The 26,570-nt window shown below is 48.6% G+C and overlaps 1 protein-coding gene across 3 annotated transcripts in view; it reads left to right on the plus strand.

Annotated features, from left to right (window-relative positions):
• Positions 1-26,570, plus strand: part of LOC144154809 (activating molecule in BECN1-regulated autophagy protein 1-like) — a 105,046-nt gene that overhangs the window by 49,541 nt on the left and 28,935 nt on the right. For all 3 annotated transcript variants that reach the window (XM_077685911.1, XM_077685910.1, XM_077685912.1), the window contains exon 11: positions 12,374-12,678. In XM_077685911.1, the coding sequence (XP_077542037.1) occupies positions 12,374-12,678 (305 nt within the window). The remainder of the gene's footprint in view (positions 1-12,373; positions 12,679-26,570) is intronic.

The following is a 26,570-nucleotide window of genomic DNA, read 5'->3' on the forward strand; positions in this document are numbered from 1 at the left end:
GTTCGGGAGCTTGAACTGGTTTTGCAGACTGGTTCGACGAGTTGAATTATCACTGAAATTAAAAAAAAAACAACACATTTAGTAGTTTCAAACGACAGTCAAATCAAAATACCGTATTTATTCGAACCCAGGCCGGCCCCGATTCTAAGCCGACCCCCGAAAATCCGAAGCCACGAAAAAAAAAAAAAAAAAAACTTACCTCGAATGTAGGCCGAACAAAAAGGCGAAGTCAGCGTTCACAAAAAGAAAACACGTTTATTGAACATGAAGATGCGGTGCTCATTCTGAGTCGTCATCGCTGCCAGCCTCTGAATGCCATCCTCGTTGCGGCGCACGCAAATATCCTCTCCCGTTGCGTCCTCCAACGACGGACATTTTTTTCATCCACGCCGAAGTCCCGCCCGGCTTCAATGTTCGACAACTCCGCGGCTAAAACAACCTTTCTTTTAAAAGCGGCACTATAATGGCACCGCTTGTTTGGTGCTATTGCGCTGTCAAAACCAAACGCCACACCGCACGCAGGCCACTATCCGCACAGTTCAAAATGGCGGCATCGCCCCCAGCTATGGGGTGAGCCTCATTTCACAGACGATTTCTATGACACCCCCTTGCGCTCCCGTCACGTGATCATAAAGGTCGTGACGTCAAGACCAAACGTCACGTGACAAAGATCGTTTCGTCACTTTGTGCCGTGCGCGTTTTCTCTACGTTGGCGTCGGCGTTTGTCGGTTCGGTGCTATCCGCGTTTGGTGTCAAGGGCGGTTATTTAAAACAAGTGCAGCGTCGATCTGCAAACGTTTCTGTCAGGTAAATAAGCGAGCGAGAGTGAGGGAGAGCTATTTTCCCCTTGTTTCCGTCGTTTCGTGGTTTCGGGCGTCGCGTTCGTGCCTGGCGGTCGATCGTTCCGAGTGCGCGGCTGGCCTTGCGCGCCGGAAAGCTGACGCCCACATGTAGTAGTTATTAACCTTACCTTACCTGTTCTTGCTTCTCCTGGCCTCCTGGACTTGGGAGGCTGAGCACATCGTGGTGTGCACAATAAACGTTTATTCCTCCTCCTCCTCCTGACCTTCATGCCATGGCAGGCACACGAGCGCTAAGCAAACAGTCACATGTTCGTCCATCCAAAAAAAGGAGGGTGCTACGACAGTCGCCTGACACTCACCGTGTACGCGCGTGAGTGTCCGTCAACTGCTGGCAGCCCGTAAGAAGCGGTCGATGCGGATGAGGGTTGTATATTCTCAGTTCGGTCTCATCAAGGCGTCGGTTTGATGTGTCATATTTGTCATCCAGGATTTCACATATTAACCAGTTATTGAGATAAAACATCCTACTTCAATATCTTCCCTTCTGATATTTCGTCTAAATTTCGTGCCCACTTATAAAAACGACGTTATTGTGCTTCACGCTGTCACAAGAGCAAGCCCAAATACTAACTTCAAGCCTTGGAATTATCATAGTATTCACTTTTCAAAAACTGTCTTCTTTTCATCAATTCCCTTTCCTCATCTGTCCGCAGCAGTAGAAATTTGACGATGCCCTCAGCAGCATAGACTCAGCACCAGGACATGTGTTACATCGATAAATGGAACACTTCCTGAGCGTATAAAATGAAAATACGCTCAGGAAATGAAAATTTCCTGAGCGTATCGCTGCTCTGTTCGCGCTCAAACTTCACATGGAGGTCGCATTTTGTGGTCTATTTTGTTTGGTACTGGGAACAACAACAGTAGATACCTGTTTATTCTGGAAATACATAATATCGATCTTTGACTATGGCAAAATGGCGGCCATTATGGACAGAGGATCAAAAAACCTCTTTTGTCGATAGCTTAAGATGGCCACAAATAATTACATAGCAGCTAGTACAAATCATAATACTGTACTCCTGCGGTTCATTGTTGTCGATACCGGTTAACTGGTTTCAGATACGCTGTCGTCTTCTGTGCCAGGTTACCCTACTTTCCGAAATAAGGCTTACAATTCTTTGTTCACGTTTGTTGCTTTGTTCTCGTTTTACTTCTATTACTATTCTGTGCGTAAGTGTCTGTGCTTGTGACAAGGTGCCACGAGATCATTCACAGCATACGAAAAGGCATATCCTGCTCACCTGCAGTGATCGATATTATGGCGTCATGTCACAAGTACAGAATGTTCGCCGTTCGGCTGGCTTGAGAGACAGGTAAGGTGTGCCATACATAATGTGCCTTATGAGAAAAGCTTAAGTCGGATGATATCTGGTTCCTTAACTCCTGCCCGTTTGTGCTTGGTGCGGTGGATGAAGTTGGTTAGCTGAGTCATTGTTGGAGCCTGATCCGTTGGAGCCTGATCCGTTCGAGCCTGATCCGTCCTGTGGGATGGTGAGCACGAGTAGGCTCAATGGCCAATTGCACTCAAGATTTCAACCCCCTGAAAATGCTATTTCCGCATAGTCGGCCTAAAAAGACTGCATGCATGCATAGGCAAAAAAGGACTAAAAGTTGGTCTTCTGGGGGACTACTTGACTTTGCCCCAATCATTACACCCTTTAGGAGCTAAATGTGAGCGGACAAACGGTTAATCTGCCACCGGGTTGTTCAGTTGCCATACTCCCCAGGGATGGACAACTATACTTCAAACAAAGGAATGAACAAGAGAGAGTGCCAAGAGATGCTGCTCGAATGCAATTATTTATTTTCATAGTGGGTCAGATGATTTTGTGTGCACGTTTAATTCTAGTAAACCATGAGCGCTTGACCAGTCGTCCTTTACCGTGGTTGTCCAAGTTGCGCTGTATTTTTTGAATCATTAAGGAGTGCTCCAGCTAAATCGAGAAGATAGCCCATACGTTGCTAAAAGAATCAATTGAGCAGAAGTTCGTTTTTCTGGCCTAAGAGTAATTGGCGAAATTTTGTGATTTCCGGTCGAGTCTTCACACGCCATTAATCATATGATGGTACCCTGTGCTGCAAACAAACAGATTAGTCTTATAGATTTCCATAATCACAATCACACTTTCTTTGTTTTGTGGTGGAACTATTTTTAGGAGGTTGACGAAAGCCATCCGGTGCGGCACATTCATGTGCAACGCTTTATATTGACGCAAAGGTGAGGCCCGCGCAGGACTACCTGCACAGTCGCAACGCTCATTTTATTAATGTAGCGTAACATTTGGCACAACACGCTTGAACCTACCGCTATCAGCTTAACTCTTTCGTTACCACGCCTATTCAAATCGATCACCGGTGATCGATGATTTGTATTGCCTATTTTGACATGTTGTAGTCATTTCTTGTGCACCTAATGCGGTCAGTGGTTAGTCTAGGCACTGCCCTTTTAGAATCAGTTTAAATTTTCCCGCTCCGGCGACATTGAGATTTTTGGCGGCGTTTTTTGCGAGCTGAGGTGCGTGTGTTTTTGAGGAAGGGGGCGTGGCTGCTGCCCTTGAGAAAAAAGCATGCAGATCGTCGCTAGGCTGCATTACCATAATATTTTTTTTGTCAAAAGGCTTCCGGCAAGTCAAATACCAAATAATGCGGTCAGCTTTGTAGTCCACAGCGTTGAGAGGTGATAATTACTTGAAAATGGCCCCAGCTATCCACTAATGATCTTTGGTTCGGACAAAGGGCAGCTTTATTCTCCCAAAGCTTATTTATGATGGTCCCCCGCATGTCTAGCAAGTGTGCCTGCCATTTTCAACCAGTTTCCAGAAGTTTCGGTTTCGTTTTTGCATTGCGAAATTCATATTTGGCGCTACTACGCAGTTACCCAACTACAAGCTCATTTGCCATGGCGCCTCCGTTGCCCGCTACTGCTCCTCAAACAAGCATGCCGCTCGCGCTTCCACTTTATCTACGCCTTGCTTCTACGATAAGAGCTTCCGCTGAAAGTCAAACGATAACACCAAGTCATCGGGTGTCAGTTCAGACGAGGAGAACGCTTCCAATCGGCCTTGAACACCGCCAGCTGTTCACCGGCCAGTTTCGATTTCATACGAGGGTATTTCCGGAGGTCTAGTGTCGCTTCTTAGTAGTACTGTCTATTCTGACAGGGTCTCCAACAGCCTTGTATTTGTTTCTCTTCGAAATTGTTAGGTGGCGCTGCAATGTAGTAGGCTCGGAGTGCTGAACTCGTTTCACAGCCCGATGGCGGCTTGGTGGTGAACACTTGCTGGGCATGATTCTAGCGCATCGTACATTATTCCTGCAAGCAAGGCTACCATAGGGAGTCAGAACATGATAATAAACCGCAAATGAAAGTTCTGACTGATAAGTGATCATCAGAACGTCAACAAACATCCACCAAAGAGTTTGGTTCCCAACTCCAAGCGGATTTTTTCGCATCGCTTGCTTGCCTTCAATATTGTGCTGGTCATAATCATTGACAAGGTGTTTTTACATCACGTGGAGGCTAATTTGGGCCTTTAATAATGTCAAACCACCAGATTTCTTTTAGAGAACCATCCAAAATAGCAACATTTGAAATAGTGGTTGGGCTTCACCACATGGCACGGGCACCATGCGGGCTAACATTTTCTTCTTTATCTCACAAATTGTACTGCGCAACTCAATTTTTTTTCTAGGACGGGTTTTTTAAATGTCTACCTACAAAATGTATATTCTCAATTTTTTCTACTACTGGTGGTTTATTGTACACAACTTATGTTTTCTTATTTTCTTCGACGCGTGGACAGAAATTTCGAATTCGATAATTTTTTTCGCAATCATTATTTAGGAAAACATTATTAAAACTGGTGTCATTGAAAAGCGCGTGGAATAATCTGCATTTTATGTCACTGCAATGTGTGTCTAACCAATATGTACAACGCAAAAAAATGTTTTGTTAGACCCTTAAAAATTGGCCAATTTCCCGCGGTAACGAAAGAGTTAATCTTCACAACAAATGCATGTCTTGAATAAAACAGTGGGCCTTAGTATTGTTGGACCCTTCGTCTCGTTGGACATTGAGGCCAAAAGCGGTTTTTATGTAGCTTGAAATAAAATTCAAGAGAACAAAGAGCAGAATGCACATTTGGTGGACACTTCAATGCCCACAGGAGGATATATATTAAAAGGCGGGGGTAAGTGCGAAAGGGTTTAAGCGGAGGTTGTTCAGAGAACATGCCTGATTTACAGCATCCCTAAAAGGGCACTTGTAAAGTGGCCTTTTATAGTCCAGTATAATTGCTGGCTTTTTGTAAATGTGAAATTCGAACCTGTTATTAGATACAGAACCTACTTTTTGTCGTTCCTAAAGCTAAGTTACGACGTCCTAGTAAATTGGCAGAAGTCTAGCCTTCATGCTTGAATAGAATAAGTACATGGACGAGGGATAATGAAAACAAGCGTCCTGCTGTCACCATGGTCTCTGTACCCTTTCTTTCACCACCGCCGCTGCCATCTTTCGTCCCCGCAACGCGCAGCATGTTACGCGGGTAGCAGCTCCGTTGGGCGAAACAACCTCGGGCGCTACCGAACGCCAAAGCGATCGTAACTGACCAGCACAACCGCGCGATGCTTGCAGCGGCTGCCTGCAACAATCGCTGCCCATGCAAGCATCGCACTTCACCGCCGAGTGCGCCGACATGAAGAGCGACAGCACAAAGTAATCGGTACATATGACACAACACACCCTCCACTCGACCACATCTCATTTGGGCATTGCCGCAAAAGCCGAATGTGGTAAGTACGTCGAGTTCTACGCTTCGATGCACACAATCGAACCTCACTGTATTCGCCACATCACAGCACGGCGTTTGTTCGTGTGGTGATCTCTGGCACGTTGTTGCATGTCATTGCTGGTGGCAACGTGACTTGTAGGATAGGTACTGCAGAACTAGCGGTGGCAAACTTCGTCCTCGATTTTTCATGCGACGGATCGGTGTCGTCATGGTCACCGTTTCGTCGACGAGGGCTCAGCACGCCGGCTACACCCGTGAGCTCCCAGCACAGCACACAACGCGAAGTCTAGCGTTTGCAGATCGACACTGCACTTGGTTTAAATAACCGGCCTTGACAACGTAACACGCGGATAGCACTGACGTTTAGAGGAAGAAAATGGGGCGTCAAACAAACGCCGACGCCAACATAGAGAAAACGCGCACGGCACGATTTGTTTTGGGCCATGGTTTTGGGCAAAGCAAGAACGTGACGAAACGATCTTTGTCACATGACTTTTGGTCTTGACGTCACGACCTTCTTGATCACGTGACAGGAGCGCGAGGGGGTGTCATAGAGATCGTGTGTGAAATGAGGCTCACCCCCAGCTATGGCCCCTTAAGTGGCTACTGGTTTGTCTAGTAATGACTACAATACTTTCTTTTCTGGTTGGCGCTAGCTACGCGCCACTTCCCTCAATTTCACTTGGAAATTGGCGCGTTTCAAAATCCTCGAATCCAAGCCGACCCTGGAGTTTGATATATCAGTATTTCAAAAAAAACTGTCGGCTTAGATTCGAATAAATACAGTAGCTGAAGTGTTGCTACGGCAATTTTGCAAACGCAGCAAAGCTGGATCGTTGTTTTTTTTTTAAGTTTTTGAAAACTATCGCTGGATCTAACTTTCTGCCGCCCCCTGCAACGCTTGCCTTCTCTAGGCATCCACTGTGTTACCCTTAATGACCAGCGGTTACCTTGCCTTCGGATTACATGCCCTGCCCACACCGATTTCTTCTTCTTAATTTCTACTAATATATCCTTAACACGCGTTCGTTCCCTGACCCACTCCGCTCTCTTCTTGTCCCTTAATATTACACCTATCATCTTCCGCTCCATTGCCCACTGAGTCGTCCTCAATTTAAGTTGTGACCAAAATGCGGATTTGGTGGAAGTTCCACCTTTAATCGTTATAATGGCATAAATGGAGATCATTGGTCTCATTGGGATCTGACAAAATCAAAATCTGACAAAATCAAAATTATGCACCTTGTACATCTTCCCCAAAACAAGACAATAAACAATACTTTCTGCAAGACAACATTAAAAATACAAAAAAAAAAAAAGCGTAAATGGACCAAATCTGCAGTGCGCCTTGCATCTTCGGTAAAAAAATCATAATTTGTGACGTGAAGGCACTTGATCGCTATAATGGTATAAGTTTACATGTTTGGCAAAAAGACACAAAAGGAAACCTCAAACGAATAAAGTAATGCAACGGCTTTCGCTACTCATAACCACATCTCGGCATAAGGAACTCGCGCTCTGGACAAGCGGCACAAGAATGCTACACATCAGTGGACAATTCTCTGCATTCCTGCAGATTTTTTTTTTTTTCGCCATTGTCTTCGCTTTCTCTTTTTTGGTTAGGGGAGGGTTGCTTTGTAATCAGGCACATTTCTGGACTGTAACTTAAAACCGCCACCTTTTTGTCTTGCGGACATCTTTCTTTCTTATCACTCTGAGAACCTTTGTTTCTAAGCCAGAACAGGCCCGTCACCATATGCCTGTAGCTGTGTCAACTATGTTAATATCATATGTAAAATAAATATGTGAAAATGTGAATATTAAATATTCGCTGTGAATGAGTTTCTGAGTGCTTGCGTGAGGAGCAATGTATAAAGCCGAGAATTATTAAAGGGGTCCTGAAATGCCTTCCGCCGATGCATGGATGTACATGTACCCAAATAAAGCAATGTATTAGCAATCTCCTCCTGCAAGAATTTTGCTAAAGCGATGAGTATTAGCTGAAAAATCGTAAATCAAAAACCGCGAATTATCGTCGCGCCGTATTTCCTCCTCCTTTCAACTGTTTCTTCGCTGTTGGCCTCCCCTCCCATGATGCTCCACTCCTCAGCGGTGACGTACTTCCGCTATTGCGCTCCCACAGACTGCCGTCTGCTACGGGCCAGCTCTTTCGGCTTTTTCATCTCTGTAGACACCATGGACACAGGCTGGAAAAGCGAACGAATGACCTGGCCGCATGTGTGCGGCCTGGCCTTGCCCTTTCGCGGTGTACGTAGCTGCAGTTGGTATCGGCGGCGAACTCGCAGCCGCGTGGGGAGAATCGTGCGCTCGTTCCCTTTGGTGCACCGCGCACTGTTTATCCAAAAAGCGCGGTCTCAGATGTGGCCCCGCTGGTGCCGGGTGTTATTTTGCGGTGGTTGGAATTCCTACTACCGGCGGCATGTGAAAAAAGACATTTTCAACCGACACAGAACCCGTGCACAAAACGCGCCGGATCGGATCGCTTTATCAGCGGCGATGAACGTGAAGGCGAAGAGCAAACCAACGCTGCACTCGATCAGCGAGAACCCGTGTTCTGACAAGCTGCACCCATGTGTTGCATTCAACACTGACGGGAAAGCGTTTGTTTGCACTTGTTTGGATAGTCGTAAAATGTCCAAACACTCCGGCACTCCGCTAGCAGATCAGCCGGCGAGACATTTCGGAAAACATTTGACAGATGGCTCCGTATGCATTAGTGTGTCGCTACGCACTGATGAGACGCTCTACTAAAACTCCCATCGCGGTGTCACGTAGCGGGACGCAAAAATTTAGCGTTTAGCGTATGCAAAGGCCACAAACGCTGTACTAAAACTCTATTAGCAGCAAAATAGCGTGCGTATGTGAAACCGCTTGCGTTTACAAAGCTGCACGCCGAGCGCGTACGTTTCAAACCTAGTGACATCGTTTAAATACACTGGCAAGCACAGTGTAACGTAGTCAGATATCAACCGTATGCTTAGGCGACAAGCAAGAGCTTGTTTTATGTGGGGCGGAGATTGCGCATAAAGGCCCGTTCGCACTTGCGACGAAAGCGAGTGAGAGCGGCAGGAATTCCGTCGCTTTGTCGCGCGACGATCGTTTTTGTTGAATGGTCGGGACAAATTTTGGTTGCGCGACAGAATTCCCGTCGCTTTCGCTCGCTTTCGTCGCAAGCGGGAATGGAAAGTTCTGCCGCTGCCGTCTGCTACGCAGCTCGGAGGTAACCGCGCGATCTGCTCGGGCCGGATGAACGCGCACACTCCCGCACGGCAGCGCCCCAAGCGGCAGACGGCCGCGTACTTCGCTCCCAGCGCCCGCCTGGAGCCCGCCCTCGGCACACTAGCCAGTATATTTCAGGCACTATAATGGAGGAAAGATTTTTTGCTTCCGATGAACCTAGTTCTTTGCCCCTGTGTTTTTAAATACGTGAAGTGGTTAGCACGTCGTCCTCACGCAGCTCTGTATCGTCGTAGCATCGCTGATTGTCCGAACGAAGCTTGCAGCTAAGCCAATGCAGCGACCGAAGCTGTGTGTGTGTGTGTGCATCGCCTCCTGTGTGTTGTGGACGCGTTCGTTTCGCGATGAAATGCGACATTGTACTTCTGCGGGTGGATAGTGCTTCCCATGGTCTGGATTATCTTTCTCGAACGACGTATCACTCAACCTCGCATGGGGTATGGGCAGTGTGCCTGGCTAAAAGCCTTCTCGCTTGCGCGCCAGAGTTGTGACTTGCTGCACGTCCCCGCAAACCGGGTGTGCGGTGAGTGCCGAATTTACGACGGGCAGGAGGAGGCAACTCATCGTCTGTCAATCGCGGTTCAGACTTGCAACGCATGTTGTGACGTTGCGTTCGTTCGAAACGCATCTCTGGATTGTTTTGAAGTTGAATAAAATGTACGCGTCAAACCCGGGCATTCGGCTCAGGGCGTTCTCTGCGATTGCACCAAAGAAGTGCCACGGGACTTTCTTTATGGTACGTACTCACGTAAGATAAAATCCACGTCGTGTTATGGCCGTGTTGCATTCAATACAAACGGTTAAGCGTTTGTTTACACTTGTTTCGTTTGTCGTAAAATGTCAAAGCACTCCGGCACTCCGCTGGCAGATCAGCCGGCGAGCCGACGCTGAGCAGACGACTCATCTCTTTGCCGGAAGTGCGTGAAAAAGCCACCCAATAGCAGGATGTCTAGCTCATGACGAACATCTGGGAATCGATGATGTGGACATGTGAAGATGGCGGCGTCCAAAAACACGAAGGAAAGGGTGAGAAAAAAATTCCCCCGCATTTCCCCGAGGGGGAGAATGTGAAAGTGCGAATGCACGGTTGTCGGCCCGCTTGCGGCGCTTGCGCTCGGCCCCCGCAGCCCACCGCCTCGCCGCCTTCTCTTCCATCTCTTCCATCGGGTTTGTAGTATCACGTGTACACCACGCAGTTATCAAGCCGCTATAACGCCGCTGAGTCGCCAACGCACGCCGCTGACGACGTAGTTTGAGTGCGTTAAAGATATAAGGCGCGTTACTCACACTGATATCAGCGTGGCGTCCGTGGCTTAGTCGGTAGCGCGTCGCGCTGCGGCCGCAAAGTCCTCGGATCGAAACCTGGCGCCGGATGCTGTTTCTTTTTTAAATATAGAGGAGCACTGCGGACGCCGACGCCGCCGCCGGCGGTGGATGGTTTGGGGTCGCTTATAAAGTGCATTTGCACTTAAAAAGCGACAAACTTTGCAACAAAAGTGTGAGCTTTCCGCTGCGCGTAAAAGAGTAATACTTGGCACAGGTGACGTTGGCGACCCAATCTAGCGATTGCGCTAGTTCATTTAGTGTGCTCAAAATGCCTTTCAGGGCCCCTTTAAGAAATGCTCCAACTGCCGTTCCCATTCTAAACTTGAATTCTACAACCAACAATTGTTTCCTACAGAAACCAGAAGCACTCGTGAGAGCAATATTTGTTTCATAGAGTCCAATAATGCCAAGGCTTTAAGTCTTTAAAAAGTGCACTATGACACCCCACTTCACCTCAGTGGTGCATAAAAGGAAAGCATTGAAGAAGGTGAGTCCGAAAGGAGCTCAAAAGAAATAATGGTCTACCAGTGCAAACTCCTCCTTTCACACCACGTCGATATGTCTTTCAGTCGTTGGGGTTCAGTCCTTGCAGGCATCGGAAATTAGTTCCGCATGTGACTCGGGAAAGAAGTCGGGAAAGAATTTACACCATCTCGAAACCCAATTCCCCCTAAAGTCTTCCACGCATGGGGACTTCAGAGAAGTTTCTCAGAATCACACCCAGACATCAGTCAACAGTTTTGAGCTTGCGTTCTGCCTCATACGGATTTCTTGTAAGGGTTGCAATTAAAAGACTTTTATTACGGCTTCGTTTTGAAGCAACATTTCAGGGTATAGTTACCAACACTGTGTTTCTGTTGAGAAAGTGCCGCCAAAGGCGGGCTCTGGTTCTGCTGCGCGGGTGCACGCATGGAACAGTGGTGGCTGCCTGATTCCCTCCGTTCTGTGGTGGCGCCTTCATCCCCAAACGAAACTTGGGTGGGAGTTTCATGACCAGAAAGGCATTAATTAACGCTGTCGATAATGACAGAAAAATAGGCCGCCATCGCAAGAAGTGCAGGCCTGTCTAAGCAGACGGTCCACTCGACCATCAGGAACAAGGATGCTGCCGAAAAACGCGACTCCAGTGGGGTTGAAGAACACTCTTTCGAATACACTGAGTGGCGCTACCGGTGGTCAGGTCTGTTCTTGTCGCAGGTTTTTATGTAATCAAGAACTCGAATTCAGTCGGCATTTATCATTCTTGCGCATGCATCCTTCCCGTTCCATTCAGTGAAAAGGGTAAGAAAATGCCTCAAGTAGGGGTTGGTTCCCATCCATTGTGTGCCATTGTGTGCCACTTAAAGGCATACAAGGGGAGCGGCTGTCCCGGGCTTGGCCGAGAGCGTGGATCTCCAGGAGCTCGCCAAGCCGCTCACTTGGCCCGTCTCCCGCGGGGAGACTTGCCCTGTTGGGGCACCCCTTGTGCAGGTCGACTGTGCGCCGAGAAAGGAGAGGACACGTGCAGGGGACCGAGTGCCAGAAGGAACCGCAGTTGCTGTGGGCACTGCACGGACAAAAAAAAAAAAACTGTTCACATAATAAGCGTTGCGGATATACTAAACAGAATAGAACAGAACATGACAACCCTCTACCACTGAGCCTTATTAAGTTACCGCCGCTCAGTACAAGAGCTGCGATGAACCATTGCTTTAATTCACCGGTTGCTAAAAATGTGTGCGGTCGGTGGCTAATAGAATTTCATGGTGCTCCTATTTGGAATGCTGTACCGGCAGATGTGAAAGCTGCACACAACTTTTCTGCGGCCATGAAATGGTTTATGTTACAGGATAGTTACTGTAGTTTGAGTAATAATCTGCACTTTCCTTTATCCCCAAAAATGCATTGTGTAATCCAGTATATGTGTTTGTACCTGTTCCGTTTGCCACTGGCTACCGTTTGCCGAGTTATGCGGTATGTCTAACCATTGGTCCCGACACTAGGCAGCCAGGCTATGAGACCAAAAATGCTTTTTTCAAAATTTTTTTGTATCAAATGTTGAAAGTGACAATAAAAAACAAAAGTCCAGGGCCATTAAATGTTTGGAATGTGCCGGGAACCGAAGCTTCACTCGAGCGTACTGTGGCGGTGCAGAGATGAGCCTGCAGCTGACGCGGCAGATGCAGCGCATCCTGGCGGCCGACTACCGGCTGACCCAGCTGCACCTGAGCGCCTCGTCGTCCCCCCCGGCCTCGGCCTCGGCCTCTGCCGGGCCCCCGTGGCTGGGCCGGCGGCCCGGGGGGGAGGAGTCGTCCTCCGACTCGCTCGACTCGTCCGACGAGGAGAGCCTCAGCTTTGGCCGGTCCCTGTCCAGGTCCCGGGTGCAGCGGCTGGCGGCGGGACGCTTCTGGGTGGCCTCCCCGCCACCCCCGGCCGGCGACCACCAGCCCGCTCCCGAGGTGAGCGCTTTGACGAGGCTACTTCTAGGCACTCAGCCCTCGCAAATTGGGAAGGTCAGGCGGCTGCTGTCTTCCCCCCGGAAAGTGGTACATGGTGTCACTCACAGCGTTTAGCTACAGTGTGGCACAGCGATAAATGAGCGAACTTTTTTCGAGCTGCTGCCTTCCCACTCAAACTTCACTCCAAGGTCACCCTGTGTGGTCCATTGGGCTTAACACTCAAGAATGGCAGCATTCCTGAAAACAACAACAGGCAATAAGTGAAAAAATTTTGGCCTATAGGGGAGCCAGCACCTATTTCAGACATCATGGCTATCTTGGAAAAACAAACACTTGCGTGTTGACGTTTTGCCACTCTTAAAGGGACACTGAAGTGAATTTGTCAAGCTCCCGTTTTTGCTTGCACTGCGTAGACTGGCTCAAATTAGCACACTTTTCATCGTTTATCCGGTTGACAAATCGGTAATTATTTTACAAAGCGCGAAAGAAGAAAAACTACCATGCGCGGTTTGCGGCGGTCGCACCAACTAAAGCTGTGACGTTGGGAGGAGCGGGCACCGTGATTGGACGATGCCCAAGGTGAGCAACCAAACAAGTTTCCAGGGTGTCTAGCGACCGGGAAAACCGGGAAAACCGGGAAAAGTCAGGGAATTTTGCGCCACCGGGAAAAGTCAGGGAATTGTCAGGGAATTTTTCAATCAAGTAGTACCAGTCAGGGAAAACCACGTCGGGGCCTGCCCACAGTTTCAGAATAGGGGAAACCAGTGTTGGGGGCCCCCAAGAAGTTACCGAACGCAACACGTTCGCGCGCGACGAAAACGTAAACCGCATGAAACGTTTTCTGGTTTTTCTGCAAGCAAAAACGCGCCGCGCACGCCTGAGGCGCGCTGACGCCGCCGCGAAAACCACCTGCGCGGTGCGCGCCGAGCGGCAGGCGCCGGCAACATGGCGGCTGCACCCTGCACCGGCCGCGGAGTAGTGCGGTAGCTCCAACGACCGCTTCTAACCGCTCTTTAAAATGCTACTCAAGGCACAAACGCACTTGCTTGTGCAGGAAAGGAGCCACGCACGAAATCGTCGACGCGACCGTGAAAATACCCCGCACGAATCGCGCGCAGAAACTCGCCGTGCGGTTCACGCAGCTCACAGCTGGCTTAGGTTGCTGGTTGCACTTGTGCAGAGGGGCGATGTAGGTGGTGCCCAAATCGCACGCACAACGCGCTTTTTTTTTTTTTTTTTTTCCAGCGAATTTCAAGAGTCAGCGCTTTTTTGAAGAGCTAATCTTGAAAGAACTTCATTCTTATGACATCGGAAGCCAGAATTACCTAATCAAAAAGAAACATGAAGTGGTTTTCTGCTCGCGAAAATGCGCCGCGCACGTCACAGACGCTCTGACGCTGCCGCGGAACCGCCTGCACGCTGCGCGCGGTGCCGCCGGCAGCGGAAACATGGCGGCGGCTTCGACCGCGAACTGGTGACGGGAGATCGAGCGACCGCTTCTAAGCGCTCTCTAAAATGCCACACAAGGCACGCACGAAGTTGCTTGTGAAGTAAAGGAGCTTATAATGTGGGCGAAAACGGTACTATGAAACATCATCCGCGCCGTTAGTGTTAGCGCCCATGCAATACCTGCCGGGGTTACGTAAGCCTAAACATCTCTTGCGGGGCCATCCGGCTGTCTTGAGAGCTTCAAAACTGCCACCATGAGGCGTGCGGCTCTCCATTGGCGGAAGTCGGCAGGCTCCTCCCACTTCCTCGCGCGACGCGCGTCATTTTCTGAGCGAGGCAGAAGCTGCCGCGCGCGCGAATCGTCGACGCGGTCGTGAAAAAATCGCACGCGCAACGCCGACGCGCCCGAGTCGCATGCAAAAACGCACCATGCGGTTCACGTTGCATGTCGAGCCAGGACAATAGAAAAAAAAAAAAAAAAAAGCAAAAGGTGCTCGCTGAAGCGCAACTTGAAGCTTCTATCCCGCAAGATGAAATAAACTCTCTGAAGCCGTAACAGAAGGCAAGCAAACCTCAAACTGAAGTTAATGTGTTTTGTATATGCTTTTTATATGCTTCATAGACCGTTTCCACAGAATGGCGCCTGTTGTATAAGTCAGGGAATTTCGTTTAAAATGGTCATGGAAAACATGGAAAAGTCAGGGAAATTGAATTAGGCAATTTGCTAGACACCCTGGTTTCGGTTTTGGTTTCGGTTCTGTAAAACACAACCGGTGGCGTTGTTGGATGGTGGATGGGCATTCTCAATAACTCAGTAATCATCGTACCGCGCTTCTGCCATGTTGTCAGCTGTAAAATGCATAAAGATAAGCCTCCCAGGACGGCTTGGAATCGTAGCATTCACTAGCCGAGGCCTACGCAGTGCATGGACGCCCTCCGCGTACCCGCAGACGCCCAAATGTCATGCGCTTTTCCCCCATATTTGGAGCTTGCCTCACTCATGCCTGTACCGTAAAAAGCGTGTTCGCACCAGGCCAAGGGTCTGTTCATTCTGGCCTGTGCCCACTGCCTGCAAGCAGTCGGTGCTTATGGCAACAGCACGCCAACGAGAACTCGCTAGCGCGCCAGTGCCAGCCTGCGCGCGTTCGTGGAGCCATGAACTAGTTCGTGGAGCCATGAACTAGTTCGTGGAGCCATGAACAATGCGGCCCAAAAAAAGGTGAACTCAATGTAGAAAACATCGGCAGAAAATGAAAAAGTTAACTTACAAAAAAAAAAAAAAAAGCACGTACCTGCGGGGACTCGAACTCGTGACTTGCAAAACACTTGCGGTGACATACCTAGGGCCCCAGACCACTCGGCTATGGGACGGGCTCCGCCGACCTTGGTAATATAAGATATATATTGTACAACAAGTTTACACTTTTATTTAGTTTTGGCATTTCAAGCAGCTTAGGTGACTATTTGTTGTATTGCGCTCGTGCAGTAAGCGTCCCCCGAGTTTCCACAATAGCTCAAGTCTAGCAATTGCATTTCGTAGACGGAAAAGCGTTCGCAGATGCGTAGTCGTGCCGCTGACCGCTCTGCTTGTTCGCCCAGCGCAAAAAAGTGCTTCCCGCACCCTATTTTTACGCTGTACGGTAAAAATATCAGTTGATTTTATTTCCTTAGTACCTATATTGACTTCGCTGACTCTTCTCCCGCCTTCAAGAGGCCTTATATTTTCCTACTGGCGTACCGGTCAGCGAAGCGTCGCATGTGCGCTTGTGCAGCGCTTGTGTGAAGCGACCATGACTTGGAGCTAGATACAGTGTGCAAACTAACCAAGTAAAGAAAGGCACATTCTTCCATTCACAAACGTGTCCTGGCTTCGTTTCAACTGAGCGAACGAATTGCGACGACCCGTCGGCGGCCGGCGGACGAAACGCTGGGCCGACTGACTCTGTCGGCCGGGGAGCCGTGCAGTAGCGCAGCCAATTGCGAGCTCTGCTCCTCCCGACGTCACATGAAAACGCCACAGAAAATGGGCGAGCGTAAAGAGAGGAGGACAGCATTTTCGAATTAGTTTTTCTAGTAAATAAAATCGCGTAAACGCGCCCAGAGTGGTCGAAACGTGGCCTGGGGACTCCGGACTGCAATTTGCGCTAGTAATCCCGCAATGTTTACATATCACTTCAGTGTCCCTTTAACTCCTTCCTTACAGGGTCATAAGCCATCGAACACAGAGTTCCGATGCTTCGGAACATCTCGCGAAAGCTAAAAACTGCGCCTTGTGGACAACTGACACCATCTGGCGTATTTATTGGCAACAAGAGAATGTCTTGTTGACATTTTATGTGCAGAGACAGCGCCGTGGGTGAAATTTGAACCCCCAATAACGGCGAGTTGTGCAAAAATGGCGTCCGCTTCACGGCACGCTCCACAAAAGGGGAAAGCTGTGGCAGGGACTTCGACAGCTGCTGCTGCTGATGATTTTTGTTACCCCAGCAGCAGTGATGACTCCGCCAACGATGTGGATTTGTTAGATTTTAGTTCTGACGAAGGCGCTCCCATTCAAATGCCTCGGGCTTCAACAGGTGCTGTCAGGTGGGTTCATTTTTAGATGCGACTGCATCTCATTCACTCGCCTTGTCCATGCAGCGTTGGCGTTGTTGTCATCCGCCCCTCCCCCAATCTCCTCGCCGCGGAGCTGCGCTCTCCGCCGCTCACCCCCTCTCCTCTCTGATGCCCCTCTCTCGTCCACACCCCTCCCTCTACACTATAAAAAAAATAATAGTTAGCGGCGCCCGGTTTCGATCCCACGACCCTGCAGGCGGAACGCGAGGTACATGGTGCTGTTCCCACTGCGCCACAAAACCGAGACAGAATCAAATGCTACGAACGCGCCTTATATCCTTGACTCATTCAAACTACGTCAAGAAGCTACTGATACAACGCATGATGGGGCAATGATTAACACTTGCAATAAAAGAAAAGAAGCTCTCACTTACAGCAATAATGATGGAGTAAAGGTCGTTGCGACAGCGAAGCCCCAAGCATACCACTTAGAGAGATTGACCAAGATTGGCCAATAAGACATACTAATACAGTCGAATCCCGCTACAACAAAATTGATGGGACCTGCGAAAAATTTCGTTGAAGCGAAAATTCGTTCAGGCGAAATCTGCCCCAACACACCACGGAAAGGCCAGAAAAATAGCCCCGTGCGTTTCCGCAACATTGGCAGCATAATACAAGGTTTAGAAAAAGGAGTGACGCGCAATAAATCATGTTTATTCGGATAACAAACATACCAATGGTTATCTGTTTTTTCACCACCCAAAGAACCCGTTACGGAGGGGGGTGAAGATATGCAGGCGCTAAAACGTATCGCTGTACAACAAGGCGTGTCCACCGAGCTGATTACTTGCATATAGCTGCTAGGCCGTGGGAAGCCCCCCTCTCGCTTGTGGCAGGAGCAGTGCCGTTATCTTATCCTCTGACAGGGCGCGGCAGCTACTGACCTTGGCAGGCAAGACGCGCGCGCTTGCATTTAACATGACCGCGCGCTCGCGACTAAGATAGGATGACTAGGCTTCAAGACCAAACGCGCAAACATGATTTTCGCTCTTGGCTATGAAGAATGGTAGAAGGAAAACGGCAAGGACAGCTGCTCACAACGCATACATGACGGCACCGCGCCAGCAGCGGAGCACATTCATGCAATTTCAACTGGATACGGATTGGCTGTAGCTCTAGGGCTCCGCTTGGCGAAGCGGGCCTGCGCCTCGTGTAAAGACGGCCAGCCACATCGTTATCACCATCAAGCAATGGCGTGCGCCTATGAGTTATTTTTTGTTTTGTTTTGGGTGGCGGTGTGGTCTCAACGCGCATTTTCGGTGAAACTAAGCGTTCTGAATGTATAAAAATTTACAGATAGCTGGCGCTATGCTTATTTTATTGTAAAATAATTGTTCAAACCCAGCCCAAATCATCGAAAATTTCGTTGAAACAAAAGCAAGCCTCACAAATGGTTCTTTGTGGCGAGGACTTTGTTGCATTGACTTCTATGGCTAGCTGACGGGGAATTGGAAATATTTCGTTGAAGCGGAAATTTCGTTGAAGCGGCGTTCGTTGTAGCGGGGTTCGACTGTAATAATAAAACATAATAATCATACACGTTCCCGACACGTTTCACGCGATTTCAGAACCAATCCAACGGAAGCACCAAGTGAACCCCACGATGCGTCGCATCTACACAGGGTTCCCCTCGTGGGGAGGTGGGCGCAATTTTTTCACTTCGCTATGTATTTGTACAGTTGAACCTCGTTATAAGAGGCATGGATGTAAGAAACAAATGGGTATAAGAGACACTATTCACCCACATGGTTGGCTGCCCTGTCTTTCCCATTAAATTGACCTCTTTTATAACAGACATCGGATGTAGAAGATTGGTTATAAGGGACAGGTGATCCTGGAACTTTAATCAATAATCTTCCTTGTAACAGACATTTTAACTTCAGATGCAGAGCCACCGGTCACTAATTGCAGTTGCTTCCATTCTGGAAACACAGGTGGATGAGAAACGCCTGCAGTCACTATTTATTATAATTTCAGCAAACACAAAGTGGTTCAGTCAGCTATGAAATGACAATGAGAAGCCCTGCCAATGGAAATGCATCTTACAGAAGTGGTTGAAGCTTACTGCCATCCATTGGAGCGTGATTGCACATGTGGGCCCTCCCACTCACGTAGCTCCCAATCAAGAAGCATCGCAAATGTTGAGTCCTGCAAGCATAATGAATAGCCTGAGCACACAGCGGAAGAAGCTGTGCACCCTGGCTATTCATCAGGCTTGTGAACTCAACATCTACGATTCATCTTCCACAAACAGTGAAAGAAGAAAAAGCTTGTAGAATCGGTTGTAAAAAACAGTGTAAGTACAGTCATGAAGCAAACAAAGATTCAGAACTGTTTCATAAATTCTGGGGGCCAAACATAAATTAGAATGCATTTTTTGAAACATACTGTAGCGTTCTTTTGAGCTTGTTTTAGTCATATGGTACCCACATTGAACTAGGGTCTGATTAGTAAGTGAAAACATGGTTCCCTGCTTATAAGAGACATCTCATATAAGAGACAGAAACTGCTCCCCGGTACGTGTCTCTTATAAAGGGGTTCAACTGTAACAAGAACATGCTTCCTATCTGACGACTGCAGTTTTACTTTGATGTGCAGGGTCTGGACAGTGTACGGCGGAGATATTTGGCAAATTCACCACACCGTATCACATTATCACCTTTAAAGGAGCCATGAAGAGAAAACACAAGTTTGGTTCATTCAAAAGATTGTCTCGTTAGAATCATACTGACACCACTTTTAACGTAAACTTCGCTCAAATAAGCTACATAATTAGGAAAAACGGGAATGGTCATGCGACCCACCAGCTCATTTCCCGCAACAGAACCTATGATGTCACATGAGCTAAGCTCTGCGATTGGCGGAGGCTGGCAGAAGCAGACGCAAATTAGGTAGAGCTTACAAAATAGACGAACGAGCGATTTGCGCTTAAATTTAGGGCACATTCTTTACAAAGCAATAAGAATGATGGGACAAACAGTGGAAGTTACGAAAGCACATGTAAACATAGAAGTACTGATGCGTTCTGCTGTTCGTACTGCGCACAGCATGCTTGGTTTAGCTGCACAGCACTACGGGGCTTGGGGTTGTCTCAGACGACACTGGCCGATTGACGCAAGCAACGGTGTCTTACGTGACCCCATTTGTCGAGCGAGCACTGTTTCAGGGAACGAATATTTTCTCCCAGAACAAAAACAAGCCAGGTTTAAATGCGGGCAAAAACAAACCAAACGCTTGCCACGGTATGGCGGCGCCATCTAGGTTACGGAACGTAAAGAAACGCGGGAACAAACCAACACCGCTGTACAGGGTGGAGACAACCTTTAAACGGTCCCGTGCTGCCGCAATTGGGCCAACGGGCTCAACGCGTTATTCTTTTCGTTTCCCACGAGACCTAGCAACGCGAAACAGACAATATGATTCAAACTTCTTCAGTAAACCGCGTTGCGGCGATAATTTTAGCGCGGTTTTGACACAATGACTTGCTTCGGCGGCGAGTCAGCAACCGAAAATGGCGGCGCCAGCGTATACGTGTCTCTACCCTGTACGGCGGATGCGTGAATGAAGGTACTCTAGGCTGCAGAGCGGTCGGTTCCTGTGATGTCATTTGGGACCACGAAAACGCACGATTGAGCGGGAAAATCAAAATTTTAACCTAAATTGTTTAATTTCTCAGTGAATAAAGCACCGTTTGTATCCGGACAAGCGCTGGGGGCACTATAAAACACGAAATCTTTCGAATAAAACCAACTTGCATTTTCTCTTCATGGCTCCTTTAAGATACCTAGCCCTTGCGCTGCTGAGCACGAGGTCGCGGGTTCGATTCCCGGCCGCGGCGGCCGCTTTTCTGATGGAGGCGAAAAGCAAAAACGCCCGTGTGTACGAGATTTCGGCGCATGATAAAAATCCCCAGGTGGTCAAAATTAATCCGGAGCCCTCCACTACGGCGCGCCTCATCGCCTGCGTTGCGTCGGCGCGTTAAACCCCATAATCAATCAATCAAGATACCTAGCCTGGCGCTCGTGTCAGATTAGTGCTGCAGAGCGATGTGTGCTGCTTCTCAAGAGCTATGGATTTTTGTTCTTGTTTTTTTAGCACTAAAGAGATGAGGATTTTATTTAAGAACAGAAACAACTATGCTTGGATGCATATTTGCAAAACTGTGCTTGGATGCAGACTGACTTACCCTCGAGTGGCTTCGTGGAGTGGCACAGCCGTCGGTTCTGGTAGGTTGACGAGCCCGCAAAAATCGAGAACTTGATGTACAGAGTTAATGCATATAATGAATCATAGCTTAGGAACGTAAGAAGAACTTGTATATCTTAGAACTGCTAAAATAATTTTTAGGCTCAGTACAACCGCCTATATACATTGTGTGTATACTTTTTCGTGCATTTCTTTTTTCTGATTATTTGACCAATGAACTGTAAGTAATTGTACCTTTCGCAATACTGCTCTTATGTGTTTGGAAGAGCAATCTGTAATCTACAATTTCATGCATATCAAAGCTAAATGTGTCCATTAACTAAAGAGAAAAAAATAGTTTTGTGGAAGCACTCAAGACTGGTTGTGCAGTCTATGGCAATATGCTCTACGGTTTCCCGATCCCAGCCGCAGCATACACAAGTTTTGTCCTGCTCCCTGTAGATGGCCGTGTTTGTCCATGTTCGGAGACGCCCCCGCCCATGCTTCAAAGAGCAATGCACTGCCTTGCGACAACCCCTTCCCTTCTCTGTACCCAATTCGTAGTCTCTGCTGCTTTTACCTGCTTTCTAACTGTTGTGTATACCCCACATTCCCCTACCGACTTTCCGTACCGGTTAGTCGGCTGTCTGGTTCTCCGTCTCCACCGCGTGTCCATGCTCCTCATACGCAGGCACCTGAACACTCCCATGGCCCATTCTTCCTCCCACATGTCTCGTAGCCTTTCCTCAAATTTTGTCTTGTTCTGCGCCTCCCTTGCCTCAAAGGACGGCCAGCCCATATCCCCCTGTACCGCTCCATCCGTCGTTTTGCCATGGGCCTACCGCGCCGATACCAACAGGCCCGCGCAAGTGAGCCAGCTTCGGGAGGGGCCGGTCTTCGCACTTCCCCTTCTAGCCACCTTGTCCCGGAAGTCGCACCGTGGTTTTGTCGCCGAAATTGTTGTCTGGAAAATCGAACATTTGGCTTTATTTTGTCCAAAATATCGGTTCATATACATTACTCATGTAGGACAACTGGCGGTCCCTCGGGAAAGTCTGGAATATCCAGCAAGTCCGAATTGTCGGAGTCCGGAAAAACGCTCGGCTGCTGTAGTAGCTGTGTTAGAAAATGTATTCTGGTTCGTAGCTTCAAATCGGGCACATACCTACGCAGAGATTGGACAGCAGGTTCCCTACCTAATTAGTCGGAACGCACGCACAAACTTCTTCTTTTCTTTGGGGTATGTGTCAATAAACACCTCATGTTCGATGGGACTGTTCGACGGGTTCTGGACTCTGGTCTTTTCGCAAAAGTTTGGTGCCGAAATCCCCCTGAAGACTCGACGAAACCTCTCCTGAAGACCACTGAAGAAGCAGCCTGCACGACTGAAGCAACAAACGGCGCTTCTACAATGTGTTTAGTCCTGACCCGACGTTTCTAGCTGCCCTCGAGCCTCACGCCGCCTCCGCCTCAACGCAGTGGTGTGCTACGCCGTTCCTGATTACGCGGAGTCGATTCCACGCCAAAGCCCTCCACAGAATGGATCGACACAAGCGCAAGCGGGCCACCCTTCGAGCTGGCGTGACGAAGACCATTAGTGACAGCAACGCTTTGTTGGACTCCCAGAGTGCGTCTATCGGTGAGCTGCAGGACTTTTTGAATGTTCTTGTGATGAAAGAATCAGCACTCCGAGACATAGACAAACAAATTGAAGACACCGTTGATGAACAGAATTTAGAACAAGAGTGGGAAGCTGCGGAAGGGTATTACGTTTCGATATGTGTGGCAAAGTCCAAGCTCTCCCGAAGAATCGAAGAAATTCAGCGCCCACAAGCATCCAACAGCCCAATAAACAACGTAGAGCCATCGAGCGCAGTTCGTGTGCACTCAAGCGCCTCTATTAAGTTCCCTCGAATGGCACTAGGAAAATTTGATGGAACCATTCAAGGCTGGCGTTCCTTTTGGGACCAGTATGAGGCCACCATACACCGGAACTCGCAGCTGTCGACCATTGACAAGTTTAAATATCTCAAAGGCTGCCTTGTTGGTACGGCGCAGGATACGATCAGTGGACTTTCCCTGACTGAAAGTAACTACCAGATAGCGATAGATCTACTGGAGGAGCGCTTTGGACGGAAGGACCTTGCGATCAACGACCACATGACTCGTCTCCTACAACTGGAGGCTGTTGATTCAGCGCAAGACGTTGGGGCACTGCGACGCCTTTACGATGAAGTTGGAAAGAACGTCAGGAGTCTTGAAGCACTAGGGGTGAAGCAGGAGCAGTACAGTGCTCTGCTCAGGGTGGCTATCGAGAAGCGGCTACCTCACGAGCTTGTACTTCGGTACTGTCAACAGAAGCCTGAGGAAGCTGACACTCATAGCACATTTTCAGCGCTTCTAGACTTCCTGAAGAAGGAAGTTCGCAGCAGGGAGGAGGCCATAGAAATCGCATCGGACGGGTCAACAGTCCACAAGAAACTCCACGACAAAGCGCGACGCCACTATGTACCTTCAGCAGCCACCTTTACCACCACTTCCGGATGGGACAAAGAACCGTGTTATTTCTGCAGTTCTGAAGAACACTCCTTTACTGCGTGTGATAAAACGTTAACCCTTGAGGAAAAGAAGAACATACTCAAGCGAAGCGGCCGATGCTTTAAGTGCTGCAAAAAATTCCACCGAGCCAAGGACTGTCGAAACTCGAGATTTCTGCGTTGTCAGAACTGCCAAGGCCGACACTTCACGTTCCTCTGCGACTCCAAATACGCTGCTCCTTCGGCAATTGACACTCAGAGGCAGTTCGTCACGAAAGGAATTCAAGTGACCAGTGCTGTGACTCAGGCCCAAGATACTATTCTTCTACAAACAGCTAAAGTTTGGGCACGTGGCTCCACTCAGCCACGACTTGTCCGCTGCCTTCTGGACGGTGGTAGTCAACGAACGTTCGTCACGGAAGACACAGCCAAGAACCTTAGCTGCAAGGAAGTCGGAAAGGAGACTCTGAATGTGCAAACGTTCGGAGCAATGGGCCCATCTAAGCAGACTCTACGACGCGTGGAACTGTCGATTACAAGCCATCACGACACCGAGGCCATTCTGATCGAAGCCCTCGAGGTGCCAACAATATGCGGTGGAACTCCGTTCTCAGTTCCTACTTCTTGCATGGGAGAGGACGTTCGGGATCTTCGCCTCGCTGATGATGCTGATGCTCCAACAGATGACACTATTCATGTACTTATAGGATCAGACTATTACTGGAAAGTCACAACTGGAAAAATTCGGCGGCTTACAAACGGCTTAACTGCCGTTGAGACGTCTTTCGGGTGGACGCTACAGGGCCCGGTAAAAAGCACGGAGAATATCCGAGGAACGTTTTCCACTAGCGTCATGAAGATATTGGCCCAGAATTTCAGTGACGACAACGAAAAACTGTCTCAACAGCTGCAAGCCTTTTGGGAGGTTGAGCAGATGGGTATCCTTAACCACAAGGATGAAGAATCTGTCGAGGATCCAGTTCTCACTGAATTCAGAAGAAAAATAAGGAGAAAGGATGAAAAGTACGAAGTTTGTCTTCCCTGGAAGGATAACGCTCCGGAGCTTGATTGCAGTGTAAAGGAAGCGAAAGATCGGCTTGCCAAGCTCACGCGACGTCTTCAGAAAAACGAAGAGCTTCTCATTCGGTACGATGCGACGATACGCGAATATGTTGAGAACAACTTCGCCGAACCCGCAACGACACAAGAAGCAGCCGGTCCAGTCTACTACCTGCTGCACCGAGCAGTCATCCGCAACGACAGGGAAACAACCAAGACTCGAATTGTCTTTGACGCGTCATCTAGTTCACCTGGAAAACTGTCACTGAATGACGTGTTACACTGTGGTCCGAACCTGAATCCATCGGTACTTTCCCTGCTTCTGAAGTTCAGGATGTACAGAGTCGCCGTAACAGCCGACATAGAGAAAGCATTCTCGCAAATTTTGTTGTCGGAGAACGACCGTGACGCACTTCGGTACTTTTGGTATGAACACCCGCCGACTCCTGGACAGACCTTGCCGAAACAACTTGTCTGGAGAATGAACCGTGTTCCCTTTGGTGCTACCTCAAGTCCCTTTCTACTGAGCGCCACGCTGCACTACCATTTTGAAACTTCGACAGGTCCGCATGATGAACTTACAAAGGCCATGAAAAATCAATTTTACGTTGACGATTTTGTGACAGGCGCCGACTCTACCGAGAATGCCTTGTTGTTATGTGACAATGCAGCCAAAGTCATTAGCAAAGCAGGCATGCACCTCAGAAAATGGACGACTAATGAACCGCAACTGAAGGCCGCTACTGAAGGGGACAACAACGTTAACTTTGATGTTGAGTTCACGATCCCTCAAAAGAAGAAAGTTCTAGGCGTGTTATGGCACCCGGACGAGGATACCTACGGGTTCGACACGTCTGAAATTATGCAACTGGTAGCCTCAATTCCAAGCACGAAGAGGAATATGCTCTGAAAATCACAGCCAAAATATACGATCCATACGGCTTTATTACTCCGTACACAGTGAAGGCCAAGTTACTCTTTCAGAGGGCTTGGAAGAGGAAGGTGAACTGGGACGGAAATTTGCCGGATGACTTAAAAACTGAATGGGACAAGTGGTGCGAAGACCTTCGTCTTCTTAACGTGATACAGGTACCACGCTTTGTGCTGTCAAATGAACCCAGCAAAACAACCTTCCACGTGTTCTCTGATGCAAGCACCTCAGCTTATGGATCTGCGGTCTACGTGCGAGTCAAAACTACCAGTGGCATAATGACTAGACTGCTCATCGCCAAGACAAGAGTCGCCCCCGTGAAAACGCAGACCCTACCAAGGTTGGAACTTCTTGGGGCTCTAACAGCAGTTCGGCTGATGTCAACCGTACAGAAGGAGTATGGTACCCGCGGCCAAGTTTCGTTCTGGACAGACTCATCTGCGGTTCTAGGATGGTTGAACTCGAGCCCAGGAAAGTGGAATACGTTCGTGGCAAACAGAGTGAGTGAGATCCATTCCCTAACCGATATTGAACAGTGGCGTTACTGCCCGACAGATCAGAACCCTGCAGATTTACTAACGCGGGGAATATCGGCTAAGAAATTGCAAGAAAGCAAACTTTGGTGGGAAGGACCTGACTGGCTGCTCAAAGGAAGTGACAAATGGCCAAATAGAACATTTCGCGGCGAACCGTATGCGGAAACCACAGAAGAACGGACACAAGTTTTACCCGTAACTGAAAGGAATATTTCCGAGCTTTTTGACCTCGCAAGGATCAACAACCTGACAAAGGTCTTGAACATCACGGCTTGGATAATGCGGTTTGTCCACAATTCTCGTAACCCTCGCGGAAAAATAACTGGACCCCTAATCACTTACGAAACTGAAAACGCCAAGAAATTTTGGATTTACAAAGCTCGAGAACGGGCGTTTTGTCCTCAATATTTGACCCATCCAGTTATCAGCAAATTTTTGCCCTACCGTGATGAGGATCGTTTGATTAGAGTGGGAGGACGGCTACAGAATTCCGACTTCACGACCAGCGAGCAACACCCAATCGTACTTCCTCCAGACGACGAATTTACAAGATTAATAATTGAAAACGAGCACAGA

The sequence above is a fragment of the Haemaphysalis longicornis genome, unplaced genomic scaffold (assembly GCF_048455015.1).
Source record: "Haemaphysalis longicornis isolate Haplotype H1 unplaced genomic scaffold, Haemaphysalis longicornis Haplotype H1 scaffold_93, whole genome shotgun sequence".
In the NCBI taxonomy this organism is placed as follows: Eukaryota; Metazoa; Arthropoda; class Arachnida; order Ixodida; family Ixodidae; genus Haemaphysalis; species Haemaphysalis longicornis.